Source organism: Mirounga angustirostris, unplaced genomic scaffold (assembly GCF_029215605.1).
Source record: "Mirounga angustirostris isolate CCGP_5_RB_7025 unplaced genomic scaffold, mMirAng1.0.hap1 SCAF_4, whole genome shotgun sequence".
Lineage (NCBI taxonomy): Eukaryota > Metazoa > Chordata > Mammalia > Carnivora > Phocidae > Mirounga > Mirounga angustirostris.
The window spans coordinates 150,254,512-150,276,342 of NW_026991712.1; the positions used below are offsets into that span (position 1 = coordinate 150,254,512).

The 21,831-nt window shown below is 34.2% G+C and overlaps 1 protein-coding gene across 2 annotated transcripts in view; it reads left to right on the forward strand.

Annotated features, from left to right (window-relative positions):
- FAF1 (Fas associated factor 1) overlaps nucleotides 1–21,831 on the forward strand; it is a 500,825-nt gene that overhangs the window by 250,770 nt on the left and 228,224 nt on the right. For both annotated transcript variants that reach the window (XM_064589173.1, XM_064589174.1), the window contains exon 7: nucleotides 9,522–9,627. In XM_064589173.1, coding sequence (XP_064445243.1) covers nucleotides 9,522–9,627 — 106 coding nt within the window. The remainder of the gene's footprint in view (nucleotides 1–9,521; nucleotides 9,628–21,831) is intronic.

Consider the following 21,831-nt stretch of genomic DNA (forward strand, 5'->3'; position numbering starts at 1 on the left):
TTAAAATCTTGATGTATCTGAAAGGATAAAAAGATCACTGTAGATCATAAAATATTCCCAGAAACAAAAAGAACATTTTGTAGGGCCTTTTGGAAAGATATAAATTATAAAGTATTAATGAAAAATTCAATAGCATATTCCAAGATTATTTACATTTTTCTAATAAAGATTCACAGTAATTTGAAAGAAATTACTGTTTTTGCTTCAAATTCAGGTCATATTTAAAAAATAAAATCTACTGGAAATGAACCCTCTAAGCCTATTATTTTTTACTGATATTTTTGTTTAAAATATCTAGTACAAGAAAAGAAATAGCACACACACATAGCAGGATTGAAACAGGAGATATTTTTGATCCCTATATTGGTGTTGATGCTTTGCTTATTGTAACTACATACACAGCATTGATTTGAGAAGTATGATTTCATTGGCAACAAACCATATGTGTCAGTGGAAATACAGTATTATTAACTAGCAGTGGCAATAAATCCATGGTTTCCATTTACATTGATTAAAAAGCATGTTGTATTTTTGAAGTTAAAAATATGGGACCCAGGGTGTCTGCGTAGCTCAGGTCATGATCCCGGCCGGGGTCCTGGAATTGAGCCCCGCCCCCCCCTTACTCTGTCATTCTCTCCCTCTATCTCAAATAAATAAATAAATAAAATCTTTAAAAAAAAAAAAAAAGGGACCCAGGGTACCTGGGTGGCTTAGTTGTTAAGTGTCTGCCTTTGGCTTAGGTCATGATCCCAGGGTCCTGGGAGCAAGCCCCGCATCGGGCTCCCTGCTCAGTGGGAATCCTGCTTCTCCCTCTCTCACTCCCCTTGCTGTGTTCCTTCCCTCGCTGTGTCTCTCTCTATCAAATAAATAAATAAAATCTTAAAAAATAAATACATAAATAAAATAAAAAATGGGACCCATTTAATTGCAAGAATGGTAGCTATCAGACTGTTCAAGTATTTCTTTTCATGGTTTACATTTTTATAGAGATAAAATTTACATACAATAAATGCACAATTGTTTTTTGCAAATTTATTTACAATTAAAAAATTTTTTTATTTGAGTGTAGTTGACACACAATGTTAGTTTCAGGCATACAACATAGTGATTCCACAAGTTTATACATTATGCTATGCTCACCACAAGTGTAGCTACTGTCTGTCACCATACAATGCTATTACAATATCATTGACTATATTCCTTACACTGTGCTTTTTATTTCTGTGACTTATTCTATAACTGAAAGCCTATATCTCCTACTCCCTTTAACCCATACCCCAACCAAAAATGCACAGTTCTGAAGTTTCTTCCAGTTACAAGAGTTTTGACAAAAACATATTGTTTTCTACCATGGATTTTAATGAGTGAGATTCTAATTTGGATGTGTGTGTGTGTGTGTATGATTAACAGCCATTTAGAAGCTTATGCACAACTGATAGCAGTTGTTTACATGGTGCTATGAATACAGAAACTCTAAAGGCCCTTACATTAGTCAACTCAGGCTGCTATAACAAAATACCATAGACTGGGTGGCTTAAACAACAGACATTATTTCTCACAGTTCTGAGGCTGGGAAGCTCAAGATCAAGGTACTGGCAGATATGGTTCCTGGTGAGAGCCCTCTTCCTGGCTTGTAGATGGTTGCCTTCTTGCTGTGTCCTCACTTGGCAGAGAGAGAAAAATCTCTGGTCTCTCTTCCTCTTCTTTTAAGGACACTAATCCCATAATGGGCCCTACCCTCATGATTTAGCTAAATTTAACCTTCCAAAGGCCCTACCTGCAAATACCATCACATTGGGGATTAGGCTTTCAGCTTGTGAATTTAGCGGGCTCAAGGGATAGGGGAGGAAGGGTGGGACACAAACTTTCAGTCCATAAGAGCCCTGAAACCTGTCTGAATTTGTTGTGCTTCCTAGTTTGGTTGTTTAATCTTGATGGATTTATACTTTTATAACAGTGTTTCCCTTGGAACTGGTAATTAAGACCAGTGTAGCCTGGCCAAATCTGCTAGCTGAAGAATTTAAGAGGGAATTCCTGATTCAAGGATTGCTGGAAAGGAAATCCTTAAATTACTGTTACTATCCTTGATTCAGGATAGCCTGCCTACTACTGTGCTGCCCTGTGAAATGGGCCTGCTGCTATTTGGCAGGAAGAAAGCCATTTGTCTTAATCAGGAATTAACAACAGGTATATAGATACATGATGATCAAATGATTGTTTCACTACCATAATGCAGCCTTAAGTTAACCTTGAAAAATCACTGCATCATACATATTAAATAGCCATGTGCTTTCTGCATAAGTGAATTACTAAAGTGCTCTCTCAATGTGAAATAAACTCAGTCAAGACAGTAGACTGTTAACATTTATTTCATAATGTTGCTTTTATCAATACTTGATCCATAGAGGCTAATAATTTATGGCTTTTTATGTCCACATGTATAAAAATATATGTAGCTTCAGATTTATTTATTGGGGCCTATGTGTTAAAATTTGCTATACATTATTTTTCCCTTATTAAAAAAAGCTAGGGGGGAATATAAAATGTGTTAAACTAATCCAGTGAATTAAAATGAAACTGGTACCTATTAGAAGACAGATATTTTATAGATGACCTCTTGATTTCTGATAAATATTAATAGTTAAATTGGAATAAGATCTCCCCAGGCAGAGGAGGACATTCTGTTAATGAAAGGGCACTAGAAGTGTAAGACTTCTGGACAAAAAAGAAAGCAGAGAAGGGATGTTCTACCAGAACTATTTCTAGAATTGTGTTGGTGACTTCAATATTAATGCTTAGTTATAATACTGAGAATTTTAAGGGAGTGGCTGGGCTTCTTTTCCTTCCTTCCTTACTATAATTCCCTCTTTTGTATCCTCTCCTCCCCCAATTGTAAATATTTTATTATTTATTTATTTATTTAATTTACTTATTTAGAGGGGGAGAGTGGGAGGAGGAACAGAGGGAGAGGGAGAGAGAGAGAATCCCAAGCAGACTCTATGCAGAGCGTGGAGCCCAGTGCGGGGCTTGATCCTGTGACCCCGAGACCATGACCTGAGCTGAAATCAAGAGTCAAAGGCTCAACTGACTGAGCCATCCAGGCTCCTACCCCCCCCCCCCATTCCCCACCAATTTTAAAATGAAGAAACTGGCTAGGGGAGTTATGAGATGGTATATATGAAAATATCTAACACTTTATCTACTAATTGCTTAAAAATGTTAATGTTCATTGTAATATCATGTAGTGTATTATATTTTTTGCACATAGCCACTAGCTTTAAGCTTGGAACAACGTATGTGATTCTTATTACAATTTGAACGTTAATTTCACTCTGAGTTTGAAGGTAGAGTAATGGTAAGTATTAACAGCCCTTGTCTGTTTATAATAACAAAGTCATTGTTTTTTTAAGATTTTATTTATTTATTTTAGAGAGAGAGAGGGAGCATGTAAGAGCAGGGGGAGGGGCAAAGGGAGAGAGAGAAGCACACTCACCGCTGAGCAGGGAGCCCGATTCGGGGCTCCATCCCAGGACCCTGAGATCATGACCTGAGCCGAAGGGAGATGCTTAACCGACTGAGCCACCCAGGCACCCCCAAAATCATCTTCTTGTTGGTAAATGCAAATGTTCTAACTGAAAGGAAAATCATGATGAAGAATAAAAAATTAAAAACCTTACAGTGAGGAGAGAATAGATATTCTATTGAAACCATTTCTTGCTATGGGTTAAAATTCAAACTGTTTTTAAAAAGGTTGTACATTTGCCTACACCTTTCCTTCTCCCTCTAATTGAAGAGAAAACATGCCATTAAAAAAAAAAAAATCATTTCATGGTATTTCTCACCTACCCACTTTGGTTGGCAGTCATCCTCAGAGCTACTCTAAAGGTCAAAAGTTGAAGTAGCATGAATGACTTTGCATTTTAAAAGAGAGACTGCTTGAAGGTGGATTACCTGAGGCTAACTATCCTAATCAACCTTTAGAAGACACTTAGAAAATTGCTCCTAGGTGCGCTAAAAGGTGAGGACTCAATTCATTCTGCTAGGTTGCAGCTAGAATCAGTTGCCTAGATAATATTTTAGCAAGTCTTTGCAGATTATGCCAATCACCACAGTAAATTCTTTACAGCTTTCACCCCTATTTCATTTCAATCCCCCCCCCAAAAGAAAAACCCCTCAGAAAACCAAGAAACAAAACTACTCCGTTTACATGCCAGCTTCTGTGGAAAGCCTCTGTGGTTAAATTTAGCTATTCTTCCTTTTTATTTACATAGCACCCTGGGAGAAGGGGTATTAGAGTTCTTAGCAAACAGTACCAAAGATGAGTTGTAAGTTTGCTTGTCTCCCAGTCTCTCAATAAACTCAATGAAGACAGAACTATGATTTTATTGGGTTCCCTTCCCCAGTACCTGGAGGACAAATCCTGAGTTAGACCTGGGTCACCGTTACTTATTTTCTGTGTGTCATTAGGCAAGTAGTGTAACATCAGTTTTCTCATCTGTAAAATGGAAAATGATAATCATAACTTCATAAAGTTGACATGAAGTTCTTAATGCCTGATACATAGTAGCACTCATTAAAGGTTAGCCATCATTGTTAATGGCTAAGTAAATGAGTCAGGCTGGAGTCTGAGGTCACAGATAATACCCTCAGCTTACTCCTCCAGATGAACCATTCTTACAAGGAACATGAATGTGGTATAGCAACCCCAAGCAAGACCTGTGTAAAAAAGAACGTTGTGAGTCTGGATAACATTAGGCATAATATACAATTATGTTCAATGCATCAAAAAAATGTTTCATTCTTATTGTAAGATTTTAAAGTATGGGTACCCTTCAAAAGTGTTCTGTTTTCAGTAATTTATATGATAGGCCACCTTAAAACTTATATGCAATAAAAATTCCTACTTGGCTTTCTAAAATTTAATATTCATAGTTCTATGAAGAATTATTATCCTTTTTCTGAAGAGGAAATTGAGAATTTACAGAATAATTAAGTACCTAAAATGGGGCCTTATGTGGTAGACATTCAGCAAATATGTTGAATGTATGACTGACTTTTCAAAATCAAACAACTAGCGAGTAGTGGAGCAGGGACTCAAATCTGGCTCTGTGACCTTTGAGCAGTTTAAAGCTATAAATATTTTCTCTTGCCAACTTACCCTCTGCCAGGACTATTGAGAAATTGTAGAACTGGACTAACGTGATTTTTTTTCTTTAGAGAGAGGGGCAGAAAGAGAGGGAGAGACAGAATCTTAAGCAGCCTCTGTGCCCAGTGTGGAGCCTGACACAGGGCTCAGTCTCAAGACCCTGAGTTCATGACCTGAGCTGAAATCAAGAGTTAGACACTTAACTGGCATGTGAGCCACCCAGGTGCCCCAAAGGTGATGTTCGTCTAAAGTAGTCTGGCAGTTAATGCTGGTCCTGGCAAACCTTTTTGCAAAGTTATTGTACAAGTCTGCCAGTCAATATCAAGAAACATATCTAAGGAATTACATAAAAGCAAGCACTGAAAGTATTAAACATATGTGTAGATCCATATGTAAAGATAAAGGAGGATCTATATAATAAGACTTAACAGAATTCTGAGCTTCTTAGCCTTGCATGTGAAGCCCCCATAATGGTGGTCTTTAATTTTTTAAAGTTTTCTTTTTCACAAACCCTTCTTCACATTTCCTTATACTTCTTCCTCATTGCTTTCTACATCTTTCTCTATGTTTTCCAGTCTCTGTCTCTGCTCAAACTAGTCTATGCCTGAAATCATCTTCCATATCTGCTTGTCAAATTACTATCCATTCTTCACATTACTCCAGAGTACTGTCTCCTTTCTTCACAATCTTCACATCTCTTTTAAATTCTGTGAATAGTCTGTCTTGACTGTTACAAATAATAGGAATCAAATAATTATAGGAAGAATGAATGACTTGTGAACTCCTAGCAGGCAGGAGTCTTATTCATCTTTGTATTCCCAAAGCACCCTAGCCATTTGGGAGATAGGATACTGATGTGTAAAGAACATAGAATGAAATATAGTTTAGAAACTTGGTTCATCTTTCTGTACTGCATGACCTTGGGCAATTACTTAACCTTTCTGAACCACAATTTTGTGAATAAAATGGCAAAAAATATGCAGTTATATGCAGTTCAGAATATGCAGCTCAAAAAATATGCGGTTATATGCAGTTCAGAATATGCAAAACTATTCCTTAATTGTGTATAGGATTCGATTGAATCACTTTTGAATATGCTGGTTGCCAAGGGAAATACTGATGAGTAATAAGATATTTATCCTCAAAAGGCTTATAGTCTTGAATTAAGGACATCCACACATGAAACAAAGCAAACTATACAGAATTGCTATATGAAGTATTAAATGCTAATATGCTATAATTAGGTATTAAATGAATTATATGATAAAAGAATTCAGAGAAGAGGGAGTCTATAATAAATACAAATGGTAGGCCCTGAGGTAGCCTGAAAGCTGTGCAGTGTTGGTGGGGTAGCTGCGAAAGGGGATGAGAACAACATGAACAGAGATTGAATTGAGTGTAGTGTGATGTTTTTGACATGAGAAGTTAGCCAAGCTTTAGAGCAAAAGCCAAATTTTGTAGAATAGTTGTGAAAGGCCCTGAAATTCCAAGTAGACTTTCCATTACTTGCCACTTTTGACCCCAAATTCATTTAATATACAGATATTGAACATTGACCCAACCTACTGTTTGGGCCTCATTATACTCCTCCCACACACCCTTCATTGTGGTCATAATGAACTTTTCACAATTTCCTGAACACTGTGATTTTTTCTGACCTTACTGTACTTAATGTCTCAGCATCACTTGGCATAATTACTTATGCTCTCCTAATTGAAACAGTTACTTATACTAGACTTTCTTGGTCTTTCTCTTATCTCACTCCCCATTTATCAATCTCCTTTGCTCTGACTCCTCTTCCTCTGCTTGATTTCAAATGATTGGAATGCCCAGGGCTCCATCCTGGCCTCTCTCCTTTTCTCTAAGCAACCTATTTCTCTAGGTTTATTTCTTTTGCCCACAAAATCTAAATATGGTCAGTGTGCTATGAACTCTCCTGCTCTTGAGCTGTCTTTGTTGACCTTTACCTCTGTACAGATGTACATGATACCTCTTTTTGGATATCTAATGGGCATCTTAAACTTAATATATCCAAAACTTCACTCTCAGTTTCCCCACCCAACCTGTTCCTACCCCAGTTTTCCTTGTTAAATCCAATTCCATCCTTCCATTTGCTTAGGCCAGAAACTTGGGGTTATGTTTTTCTCTCATTCCATTAGTAATTTGTCTGGCTTCTACCTCTAAAAGATACCTGAACCTGACAACACTTCACCCTCTTTGCCTCTACTACCCTAGTCCAAGTCACCACCACTTCTTGCCAGGACTAGCCTCCTAAGTCTCCTAGCTCTCCCTGCCTTTACTCTTTCTTCACTGTAGCCTAAGCAGCCGGAATAATATTGTATACATGTAAATGTAAGTCAGTTCTTAACTATTTCCCTGTGTAAAACCTATTTCCCTGTGGCTTTCCGTTGCAATTACTATAAATATCAAGTTCTTTACTATGGTCTGCAAGGACCTACATGATCAGACTACTGCTATCTCTTTCTTATCATAGCAGCCTCAACTTAAATGGCACTTCCTCAGAGATGCCTTTCCTAACTATTCTGTTGAAAATAACTCCCTTCACCCTGCCCCTCTGTTACCTTTTTAATTGTAATCCTGTTTTATTTACTTCACAGCACTTAGTATTCTCTCAAATTACTTACTCATTTATTTGGTTATTGTCTGTCTCCTTTACTGGAATATAAGTTTCATGAAAGCAGGGATCATGTTTTTCTTGTTCACTACTGTATCCCTAGCACCTAGAACAATGTCATAAATATACGTAGGTGCTCAATAAATACATGTTAACTGAGTGAATGAACATGCTGTGTTCTTCCATTTATTATTTCCTTGTCTAAAAAGTGCCACCCTTCTTTCTTCCCCAAACGAAGCAAAAATTTCATGCCTTCCAAATGATAAACACAAAGCTCCTACTTACCTAACTTCATATTTCAACGTATATTTTTCTTCCCCTCTGAAGCTTTCCCTAACCATTTCCCCTTTCTCAGTTGTACCTATTACATTTTACTCTGGCTGTTTATATATCTGTCTACCCTTCTTGGATTGTGAAGTTTTTTATGGACAGACCTATATATTTGGGTTGGTTTCCTTAGCACATGGAATAATGCAAGACATTGACTTAATGTTGATAAATACATGACTCAACATCAAAATCTTAACCCCATAGTAGTTTTCCAGAAAGTAACATTGCTTTCTGAGATACAAAGATGGATAAGACTCTTGCCTTCTGGAAATTCACAATTTGTTCATTGTTCAATAAATATTTACCTGCAGTGTGACAGGCATTATGCTTAACTGCTAAGGATACAGTGACAAAGCTTCCTGCCTAAAGAAACTCTATTTTAGTTGGGTATTATTTCCTTTGATTTTGATCAATAATATTTCATGCTGTATATTGGTGTTTCCTAGGTATTTTTAGTCTGTAATTAACCTGGGAACTCTATGGGAGACAATGGGAGAGACAGATTAACTACCTAATCCTAATCTTACGTTGCATGTATGTTTATTGCATAGTTACAGAATAGCAAAGGAGGAGTAATGGAGGCCAGAACTGTGTAGCACACCCAAATTGTTTTCCCAATTCTGCAAGCATGGCACAATTATACCCAAGGCTGCCAGTATAGATTATTCATACATTAACAGTGGCAGATTTTTATTTTCAGTGTTGATAGTGCTTTTTAATATTGTTATAAACAAATAGAACCATGACTAATGTTTCTTAATTTATGTGGTTAATTTCATTTACTCTTCATGGTTCGGACACATTTCTAACATTTTGGTTAATGTTGCTCTGAATTCTCCAATTTCTAAATTCTGTGTATTCGTGAGTCCTAAGTGAAAGCACAGATATTTTGAAGGAATTTTGATATAGCAGGTAAAGTTCTGGAGATTTCAGTATTTTCTGAATTTTGACTGAAACCATATTTCTATTCTTATACAGCATTCATGAGTATAAACAATATTTTATATTTCTGTTCTTCTAAAACACCTATTTCACTTGGATTTGAACCAGAGTCTTTGAATATACATCTTAGTAGCATATTTGGAGTTTTATATAATTGAAAAAATTTGGTTCTCTTAGAGGAAGTACATATGCAGACAATAGTATATGACTTCTAGAAAATTCTTATGTATGCAAAGTGTTTAGAATTGAAGTTTAAAAACACCTTGGTAGAGAAGGAGTTAACAGGTTAGCTCCCCTTGGTTGCTCTCAGCATGCTCTCTTGCCTTTAGGAGCTGAAAAGATGATAACATTGGGCCCGGACATGCCTGTGTGGAGGTTGTGGTACTCCTGGGGTTTTTGCAGCTAGCTGTAAAGCAAGCTAGAACATGTTCATCTCAGAGTTCCTTGTTTTTCTTTCAACCCTTTCAGTGCCCTGCAGGAGTCATTAAATCAAAACTTCATGCTGATCATCACCCACCGAGAAGTCCAGCGGGAGTACAACCTGAACTTCTCAGGAAGCAGTACCATTCAAGAGGTAAGTTATGTCTCACAGCTAAGGAATAAAGGTAGCTCATTATAGCTAATGTTGACCCTGTTAAAGAGGGCTTATCTGTTCTAGTTGGAAACTCTCTTTATGTTTCATTATTGGGTTCTTAATTTTAATTAACTGGAGCATCAATGATTACTGTAGATCTATTTAATGACTTGACCCAGAAAGATAGATGTTATAAATGAGAGCTCTTGATAACTCTTAAAATAGTCAACTTAAAACCTTGCTTAAAAATAATTCATTGTTATATAATGTATTTTACGGTTTTATAGTAATAGTTAAAAATATTAATTTGGAAATTGTTGACAGCATGCATTTTTGAATATGCCTATATTTTATTTGAAAGGTTGCTCTCAAATGTATTATTTATAATGTGTACCCTGCCTTTTTCCAAAAGGAGTTTGAGGAGGCTTTTCTTTAGTAGCTCAATCCCAACATTAGGCAATATTCGTGAGATGCTGTTGGAGACTGTCAGTCTTTAGCTTAGAATATCTGAGATATAGTGTCAATATTTTCTTCAATGTGGCCAACCAGGGCCACTGTTTCAAAAAAGAACCGCCCCCAAGAGAGAAAAGGTACCTTTTTGCCTGTGGCCCCACCCACTTAAAAGCCAGTAATTTATCTCCATCTGGGTAAAATGTATAAGGCTTTGACAGGATTGTGTTTAGAAACACTGAAATGACGATTATGACAGTTAGGTTTGTTAATTGTGAAGACAACAATTGTTTGTCTACTGATATTTTTATAAAGATAATTATGCTCAATCTTGGATTATTTCATAAAATTTTTCTTGGTCTACATTGTTTAAGATAATTATTAATGTCATATTGAAAGAATGAGTTGTTTTCACCTAATCATTTTTCAGATGTATATGAATTGTTTTAGTAGTGGTTAGACTATTAATGGTTTCCTTTTGGATGTTTTGTCAATGAATTTCAACTTCTGAATTTGCCATAAGTAGCTCATTGTTTAAAGTTTATTTTCTCTGTTTATTACTTAAATAGTTTGTTGACTAGTAACTAAAATCTTTAAAATTTTTCTTGGCCCCTACTTTGAATCATAAGTTTGAATTATTTGATTTTTTTTCCAGAATTTTAAGTGTATTAATTGGCATTTCATTTTAACCTCTATAATGGGTGTTCTAGTCTCTAAATTTTCAATTCCTTGGAGAATCATTGTTGCTTTTACTTTAGAAATAATATTTAACTATGGCTCTATAGCAGATTTCTTCTGGTAACTTCATGGTAGTAAAATTTAAATTACATATTGGATGTAATTAAATAAGGAAATTTAGTTTCAAAACAACTCCATTTTAATCAAGAAAAGCAAAAATAATACAAAGTAAATTTCATTTTGTTGTTGATTTACTTTTTTAAATTGAAGACTAGTACAATGCTTGATGGATAAATATATACTGCTGTATTTTTTTTCTGATTGAAATTTTTATAGCCAGAATTTTTTACCTTTTTTTTTTACATTTTTTTTAACATTTCTCTAGTTTAAGTGTGTTTCAACTTTCTCCCACAAGAGGGCAGAAAGGACTATTAAACTGATAGTCTAAAAATGTCATTCAGTGTTTTCAAATTAGCTTCTCTTATATTAACAAAAAGGAGCATAATGGCCAAGTTATTGTTTGATTTACAGATAATTGGCATATTGCAGGGAGGAGACTTAATTTCACCCTTTTAAATTAAACAGGGAGATTTAAAAAGACATAAAATATTCATTAATGTTCGGTGATTATAAAGTAGTGGCATATATTTATTTTGCCTTTATTACTGTTTCGATGGGAAAATACTGCAAATATTTCCGAAATCGAGTTGGCCATACTGACAAGTTGAAATGTTTAAGCAGCGTTAATGCAATCTGCTCACACCTGATATCCTATGCAGAATGATTCAAAATGACTACATCAATTATTAAAAGAAATATTTAAAATTCTGTAAATGTGCCACTGTGTGCCACAGTTGGCTGAAACTGTTCTCCATGGCCTGCTATTTAGATTATCCAATATATTTTAAGCTTCAAGGACTTGAAAACAGTAAACCTTTTTCATACCATTTTCTAAATGAAAAATGTCCCAGAAATATTTTTGCAAAGACAGATATTCTTGTGTATTTCTTCACAAGAGTTTGGTTTCTTCTTTTTCTTTTTTCTCCCCCCCCTTTTAAGTTTATTTAAAATAATATTTTGAAATTCTAGGTGCCAGGACAAAATAAACGCAATCAGTGCTTTTTGTGAGTAGACAGGTACATGGAAACTCCTTTATTCTGTACAATTTAGTAAAAAAGAATATAGGATTATAGTCTCTGGGCCTAGGATCACACTCTGTAGGCCTAGTTCAAAGACTTTTCTTCTTCAACTTATGGAATATTTGGGGGCTTGGGGCTGGTTCGGGAGGAGTAGTTGCTCTTATGCTACAGCCATGCAACCCACAGTGACACTTAAGTATGTCCTTTTTTGTTGTGTGATTGAAAGTCAGTTTGCAACACAATAAAAATACAATGTCAATATGATTTTGCAGTATGGTTTGATAAATGTTAGAATTTTTGCTATTAATATGGAAGCTTAATGATGCCATATATCTTAAATTATAAATTAATTTCTGTCATCAGTTTCAGAAATCTCTTTTCAGTGTTGTTTAATAGTTCCAAGAATGAATTCTGACCAATATATGAGAGAAAGGAAGAAAAAAACACCTGATTTTTTTCCAGGGTAGGAGTATATTATTTTTGTTATAGGTGAAAAAACAGCCCATTTTTTGCTGTTTTTAAATTTTGAAAGCCTTGCGTATATAAAAAAAAAGCTTTTGTAATATTTTTCCCCCAGAGACAAATTTGTATTAAATGAAATAGTGTTGAAAAGGCACTGTGATTTTAACTTTATTTAGACAAAATACATTTTTTAAAATACTGAATTAGAAAATAGAACTTAGATGCAGTTTGAATTTCAAATAAACTCTTCAGTGACCATATGTTCATGCAAGTTAGTGGTGATAAACCGTAGTTGTGCAAGTGTTTGTTCATTCTGGCTCTGTGGTCTCTTGCCTCACAATGCATGACTTATGTCCTTTGGGTGCTCTAGATTTTAATTTAAGCTAGTTAGATATTGAGGGTTTTTTTAAACTCTTTACAAATCATTCCACTTACATTATCCTTCTACTTAAGGAAAAGGCAATGATAGTATAAAAAGGTCAGTGTGGAAAGTTGCAAGTAGTCCTAGAATAAAAATCCTTTCTCTTTTTCCATTTCAACAAATTGTTTATGAAATTATCAGATAATATGACAATTACTTTGTGACAGTCATCTTTCCACCTTTTTGGGTCCTGAAGTAGCTACTTACCACACTTTAAAACAGTGAATTTCTTTGAAAATTTAAACAAGCTTACCTTATTTTAATGAATTTTCTACACTGAGAATTCAGATTTTTAAACAATTATACAGATTCTCGTAATACTGTCTAATACTATTAAAATCTGTGATTACAAATGCACTTGGGATTGGTTAAATTAAGGGAAAAAAGATTGATTTGCCTAGTGCAAATCCTAAACCCAGGTGTGGAAAAGGATATGAAATCCCTGAAATCAAGCCAACTTTTCTTGGAAACCAATTCTTTGTTGTCTATATTACTATTGCAAAAGCTTCTATTAGGCAGAATACCCACTTTTCTTTGCCGATGTCATACAAACTTAAGGAATACACACATGACCCAGAAAAACAATAATAAGAAAACTAATTATTTTTGGCATGGAATCATGGAGTATTACTTATCTATCTGTTATAGCGAGAAGCATGATAAATAGCTATTGGAATTATTTAAATTCTCTTCCAAGTTTTACTTTACCCTAGAATTCTCACTGTTCTTATTAATGTTGATTTAGCTCTTAAGGGGAATGAAAGGTGAAAATTGATGACCTATAAAGATATAGCTTGCATAAAATAGTAAAACATTTCACTACTAATATTAGTGATTGTCAAGTGAGAAGCCAGTAGTTTGAATTAGCAACAAGAAGTGAACTAAATATATAAATCATACCAGTCTTTAAAAATAATCTTGGCTAAATAATTGTGAAATCATGAGGCTAGTTCTGATTCTGCAAATTTGAAACTTGGGTTGGGTTTTGTGCCTATTTTTCTATTTGCTACTTTCTGAACTTGCTTGATTAACGTATATTTCAAACTCTTCTTTGATGCTAGAGATCATTAACAGTATTAAATATGTAGTTTTTTAGAGATTGTACTAATAAGCAATTTTCTGGTATTGGGTTGACCATAACTGCTTAACTAACATGCCCTTTCTGTAAATGTTTTAGGTATAGTTGTTTTTTGTTTGTTTTGTTTTGTTTTTTTGTTTGTTTGTTTTCCAGTTTAGAGAGGGCGGGGGTGCTGGCACAGAACTGAAGAGTAGACTAGCTGAGAATGTGCATGTGCAAGAGGGTAAATTAAATTGTGTGCTTATTTAATTAAAAGTTTAAGTGGTTTATAAATTTACTTCAAGATAAACGGCATATATAAACTCAATTAGAATGAACCCATTTTAATTAGCATGTATCATAGTTTGATTTTTTAAAATTTGAAATCACCAATGACATCTTAGCAAGAATGAAAGCGATATAATTTCTTAAGCAGTCGGGCAATGAATTCAAGCCTTTATTCAGCTTTGAGAAAAGGACATTATGAGTTTCTTTTAAATATGCGTGTATATTATTAGTTTCAAGTTGAAATTTATAATCTGTTGAAGTCATACCACTTTAAGTGAACAAATTGCTAATGATCATTTTATAAATATTGAGGTTACCTGTTATTCCTAGTAAATCATCCCCTTAGGAAATAAGTTTAAGTAATATTTACAATGCAGCCATTTGGAACTGACAAGTCTTTTTCTCTCCCCAAAAGTATTTTAGAATAATCTCTCTGGGAAATTTTTTTTAAGCCCATGTAAGTATTTCTTCACCTACTTTTCAAGAGGATAGAAACAATGAAATTTTGTTAAGAATTAAGGGCAATGCTTTGGTCCTTTGTTACTTAAGATATGTGTATCCTAACATCTGCTTAGCTGACCATGTTTCATAATCTGTGATTTGTGTGTTGGTAGTTTTGAAATGTCTGGGTTAAGAGAAATTATGTTCAGTTATCAGAAACTAATAAACATAAGACATTTTTATATGCAAGAAAAGGCAGAGAGTAAATAATTGCACTGGTGACCAATACTGTAATAATCCTGTTTTACAATATGCACTTGACAGGTTGTAATAGTGCTAATTGAAGAGACTAATTCACACTTGCTTCATTCTATTCAAAGGCAAAATCAGCAGCTTGTTTTGCTTTTGACCAGATGGTCCTCATGAACACCTACTGTGCACTTTAAGTGCTTTACTAGAATTACAAAGGCTGGGGGCTGCGTTCGACTCCAAATGATTGGAGAAGAGAGAGGGAGACAGAGAGAGAGAGGGGGAAAAAAACCCCTCTGTGCTCAATGGATTTGGTGCAAGTAAATTAATTCTAGTGGACCCATTACACACTGAGCCCCCTTTTCAAAGCTCTGAGCCTCCTCGCTTGCTCTGTAGCAATGAGAAAGAGAAAGAGAAAGGCAGATTACTGCAAACAGAAATAAAAAAAAGGGCTATGAAAGGGAGAAAAGAGGCCTTGAAGCCTTTCATATCATTTGAGTTTTTCAAGTGCGTTATTTTTGGGGAGGGTGGATATATGAAAAGCCAATTGGAGTTTTTTTTGTTTTAAAGTGCGCTATTTAAGCACCATGAATATAGGCGCAAGAGCAACAGTTGACTGAGTTTACTGTGGTGAAGCTTTGTGTCCGAGGATGAATCAAATTCATTATATTCAACTCTTTGTGTTTTAACATGAATGTAGGGTTAGTTTCACAAGACTGTGTCTGTTTAGGATAATTATAATTTAATATTTTCCTTTCATAAAGTTATCACTGTAGATGTCTAAAATTTTAATCAAAGCAGATTTTGTACATTGACTTTGAAGCACCCTGACAGTTTAAAATTCAAAGGAAAGCTTTTTTAGTTTTCAAAAGAAAAGAAAGGCTCATTCTAATGGCATTGAAGCAGAGATTATTATAACTAATTAGAAGTCACACATCTGTTAGCTTTTGGTTTGTGACTTACTTATGTATTTTTTGAGTAAAATATATACTTTAAAAATATATTGCTGTTATTGAGTGAACCCAAAGGGATAAAATTCACTTAATGGAGAGCCATTTATTTGAGCCAACCATTTTTGCAAATTTCTACACGGTCCCATAAAAATATGTAGTATATTAAAGTCCATTAAATGTGAATGGAATTGTATAATTAATAACCTGAAATTGGAATACACTTCCAAACAAAATATTCTCACATAGTTCTTCTTAGGATAATTCTGATTATTAACCAAAGTTATTATGACACAACAAGAAAATTAGCTAGCCCAGATTGTGCAGATTTATAATTATCTTTAAAGCTGTTTATGTACAATTGTAATTTGGAATACTGACACTGTAAAATAATGAATTCTAAGCTATGTGGGTTAGATAAGATACAAGGGATTACATCTAGGACATGTCAATTTTGTATGTTTTTATACTTTTAAGTTTAATACTTGTGGTACATTGTTGTTGCATGGTCTACCTTTGTTTGATGTCATACTGACACTAATTCAAGTGCATTTTTATTATAGTTACTAGCAAAGAATACAACAAAATCATGCCAATAATATATAACTTAAAGATAATTGTAAACAATTCATAGAGAAGACTGTTTCTAGGTTTGGCCTATCTCTTTAAATGAATGTCTAGAATTTATACTTTAAAAAGCATAAAGTACTAATAATGTTTTACATATCAATATATGTTAATCACATTCTTAGGAAATAAAATGTAGAAATGTAAAAACAACTACAAAAACATTTGGGTTTTATTTTTCAAAGACTTAATAGTAGCATGCCTTCTTTAATATTTAAAATAAAATTTGATTCATTTCCTATTAATGTCATTACTTTAGGACTTCATTCATTGAAATACAAGTTTTGAGGTGGGGAAGAATATAGGGGGAATCCCCAGACCTTCAACCAACAAAACATATAATGAAATTTATAAGCAATGAGGTGTTAATGAATTGATATCCTTTGGGAAAAAAGGATTTCTAGAAAAAATATGAATGATTAGGAAAACTTACTGAAAAATTTTTTGCAGTGGACTAAAAATGAAAGTAAGACTACTAGATTCTCTTTCTTGTAGGTACCATAAAAAGCTATCTTTAAATCTAAAACTTCCATTAGCAGATATGGTTTGACCATGACCATGCAGTCACTAACTTAGGTGGCGCTAATTCTTTGGTTTCATAGGCACAGTAGTTGGAGCCTTTCTCCTCATGAAGAAGAGTTTATTTCAGTATTAAAATATTAACCCCTAGATTCCTGAATGCTAGAGACAAGTTTCTCTCCTGTAGGGGAAGGGTTGGAAAAGGCTACAGTTTTTTTTTTATAGACTTGGTAGGTACCATGTTACTTAAGCTGAGAAATATTTTAACATTTAAATATCCTCCAGCCATAAAATAAGAATAATGACCTCATTCTTCTCCCAAACCAATCCCAGAAAAAAAAAAAAAGAGAGCGAGAAAGAAGTAAATCAAAGGATGGGTAAGTGAATATAAGGTGCTCATAAACATAACCTAGATTGAGTCAAGGTATATTAAGGCCTGCATGTTGAAAATTATTTATATGTTTATCCTTATATACCAAAGATTATTTGTCCGTAACCCCTTAAACATCTGTTTATGATCATTTTTCTTTTGTCTAATGTGTCTTGTGTATGACTTAATACCATCTAGTCAAGGAGTTCTTTTTCAAACATATTTAGTATGGAAAATAAAACTTTAAAAAGATTCTATAACTCAGTTTAGAGCTATATTACCTTATTATTACCCTCAATACATTCTTTTTAAAAAAAAAAAAAAAACGATTTTTAAAAGAAAAAAGACTTTAAAAGCTTGTAACAAACATTTTTTATAAATGACAAAATGTATTCCTTGCTTTGTGGTCATTGCGTGACCAGACAGTAGAGTACTGGATTGTTCTAAGGTTTTTACAGCTGCAAGGCAAAAGCATCTGTTCGTTGCAAAGCCGGCATTGTTTAATTTTGACACTGACTTTTCCATGCGTCTTGTACCAAGCACTGGATTAGATGCCACTAAGATGAAATTTGTTTTAAGTTGCTCCCAAAGTGCAGCTGTCCCCATATATGGCCTTGTAGCTTAACCAAAACAGACAGACATAGGATCAATCAGAATCTTTGTACAGGGTCACCTTACTAGGCTAGAGAGGCTCAGAGAAGGAATGTTAATGATATTTATTGTGAATAACTGCAAAATTTGTTTACAAACTGATTTAGTGTATGTAGAAGTATATCCTTCCCATTTTTAGGGCAACAGAACCATTTTTAAATATTAAGCTTTTAAACTGGGGTATCAAATACTATCGTGCCTATATATACACAGGCACTATTCTTCCACATTTGATTATAAGAAAAATGATCAGTTTATTGGTCACTAAAGTAGTAATTGACTGAAAATAAAACTCAATCTAAAATGGCTCTGCTAAAATCTTGAGAAGTGGACATTTTTATAGAATGATAATTTTTCTTTAATGTTTCAAGTGAATGAAAAATGAAAGAGCACCTCACTTCCCGGGTTTCCTGGGATTGTGTGAATTTCTACCCAGCTGGTCCAAATTGATTGATACAGGGCCAAATATTTGTCTGCCTACATTTCAAAGTCTATAATTTGCTAATGAATTGTGGTAATAATCTTTCATCATACATGAAAGATTTAGCCAAACAATTTGCTAAGTATGTATTTTGATCATAAAATTTTTGGACTTACACCAAGCTTTACATCTGTTTTACAGCTTATGCATGGGGGTGGAGGGGGAACAGGGGGAGAAATAATACTGAACATGAGCACTTGATGGAAAGGGAAGAAGGAATTGAGGGAAGAAGGAACTTTGGAAAAGAGTAGTGCTAGGAAAGTCCTATGAGTGACAGTGGAAAACAAATTAGATTTGCACTTAGAGTACAAAATAGAATTTTTTAAATGCCAGCAGTTTTAGCCTGTGATGTCCAGAGGTGTGGTATGTATCCAGGTAGATGAAGTCAAGGAAGGAATTTTTTCCTTTTTGGCTACAGCTATTCTGTACATTGATTATGGAATAATTTCCTTGAAACTTTATGCTAGAAAAGTCAAGTGCCCACAAATTAAAAGTAATTGAAGGCATAAGAATAAAAGCCAGATGTTTAGAGACTTAAAAAAAAACAAACAGTGACGACATAAATATGATTTGACCAATTCCAGAAGAAGGTGAAAGAGGAACCTCCTAGTTACGCTTTTGACATGACTGTAGGCATCCACGAAAATACTTTCTCCCTCTAAAATAAAGACTGTACAAAGGACAATGGGGGCTCATATTTGTATGTGTGTGTGTGTGGGGGGGTGATATTTAGGATTAAGTATCCTCCATTTGAGAAAGTGTAAATCTTAATTATGTATTTTTGAAGAGCAGCATAGGATAGACTCCAGAGAAAGCCCAGGATTAGCCAATGGAGTGAGAGGACAAGAAAATGTTCTAAGTAAGATTCTATTGTATATCAGTAATTTCTGTTTCATTGTTAGAATTCAGGGTGCTATGACTTCTTATTTGACTGATATAGTCTGAATTGTTTTCAAGTTGTCTGTAAGGAGAATATTTAATAATATTGATAAAGTTTTCCTTGCCTTGCAGATAGGTAGTTTTAAAAAAAAGGAGGTAGCTAGAAAGAGAGAAACATATTATAGAAGAGACTGGACCTTCCATTTTATAGATTTTAAAGATAAGCAGCTTTAGAATTTTTACATACCTATTGGACTTCTTGATTATGTCACATTTCCAGAGCATTATTTCTGTCCACTTATCTAATTCTCTTTTCTCTGATAGAGCTAAGCCTGTTCTAAATGTTAATACAGTGAATGTCTATCCAAGATGGCACCATTGGAAACTCCTAATGCATATAGGAAAGTTAAAAGATTTATATGTCAGACTAGAGCTTTATTTCAAATGAATTGAAATCTTGTTTTACAGTTGACTTTCTCAGGCTCTTTCCTTCTATTTTGTGATTTTTTTCTGTTTCACCGATTTGATACTTGTCGTAATTCTTTTGTGAGCATAGTTACCACATTTATGATAGTGCAGTTAATATAGAAGAGATAACTATAATCATTATGAAGGAAAGAATTATCAAAACTGAGGGTTATAGAAGGGAGGGAGTGGGGGGATGGGGTAACTGGGTGATGAGTATTAAGGAGGGCATGTGTTGTGATGAGCACTGGGTGCTATATGCAACTAATGAACCGTTGAACACTACATCAAAAACTAATGATGTACTATATGTTGGCTAATTGAATATAATAATTTAAAAAATCATATTTAAATAAAATCAATTATGAGTGAGATAGTGACATTCCAGATTCTCTTGTTCACAATTTTATAAAAATTGCATTTCAAAAACATTAAAGTTATAGGTTATATATGTTAAATTCAAATGTTGAATGCTGTTGCCATTTGTTTCTAGTACTTTGGATATTCTGTTATCAAAAGCACTTTACATTTACATGCCTGCCTTTGCCTGATGAAAATGTGAAGTATTTCCAACTAAGAGGTATGTTTGTAATGTCAGTTAAACATCGGTTCATTTCTGTTGAATCAGGAGGTATTTCCCTTATGCTTCACATTGTAAATGAGGGAATTTTAATAAGGTGTATTTAAGGCTATTTTTTTGTGGGTGAAAATTTTTGTTGCTGATAACAGGTATGCACATGGATCACTGTGCTTGGATTTTGAAATTTCAGAAATATAGTAAAATGTCTTATGAGTCCTAATTTCTATTGGTAATTGTAATTTCAAATATTGTGACCAATGTTTGTATATAACGAATGAGCAATATGTGGAGCATGACTCTAAAAGTGATTGATATATTAACATGCTTACATGTCATAAATTTAAATGAATGTTGATGCCTTCAAATTAGTCATCTTTGTTATTGATACATATATTCTCTGTTGCTCAGAAGTTATTCTAGATTTCTAGGAACTGGCTTTAGAGACTATGATGCTTTTTAAAATTTTTCTTCTTGAATGACCTCATGTATGGCCAATCTTTGTCATATGAAGGGGAGAAATTGATTTGTTGAAACTGCCAAAAGTAATTGGAAGCCAGATGTTGAGAGGCAGGTGGTTATTCAATCTGGGTAGTCAAATTTTTGGTTATTCTCTCTGCTTTGAGCTTCTCCTCTCCCTGTAAATATGTATCTGTCTTAGCATTTACCACACTCATTTGCAGTTATCTGTTTACTTATTTTTTCCTCCTATTAGACTAAGAGCATCTTAAGAACAGGAAAAGTATCAAATTCATCTCTTTATTTCTGGACCTACCACTGAATTTGTTAAAGAGTTGGTATGCTTAATGAATGACTGAATTAAAAAAGAATCTATAACTCAATGAGATTATTTGCATCTGAAGGCATTTGCAAAAGTGAAGTCATTCAAGGCTTTCTGAGTATTTCAAGCATTTTAAGTATTAACGTTGACATAAATAGGTACTTTCTCAAGGGGGTTATGAGAGATTTCTCTGATTTAGCTATTTAAACTCTCACTTATTTGTTAAAAATGAGACTGAGAATAGATAGTTTGCACAAAAAGTGTAAAATAAAATTCTGACTTTAAAATAGATTTATGTCATCCTTAATTTGTAATATCTGCCAGGTCATTTCTTGGTGTTTTCTTTGTAAATGAAGTTATAGCTGTTTTTTTTTTGTTTTTTTTTTTTAATTTTTTAATTAACATATAATGTATTATTTGTTTCAGGGGTACAGGTCTGTGATTCATCAGTCCTACACAATTCACAGCGCTCACCATAGTACATACCCTCCCCAATGTCCAGCACCCAGCCACCCCATCCGTCCCACCCCCCCTCCACTCCAGCAACCTCACTTTGTTTCCTGAGATTAAAAGTCTCTAATGGTTTGTCTCCCTCTCTGGTTTCATCTTGTTTCATTTTTCCCTCCCTTCCCTTATGATCCTCTGTCTTGTTTCTCAAAATCCTCATATCAGTGCGATCATATGATACTTATCTTTCTCTGACTGACTTATTTTGCTTA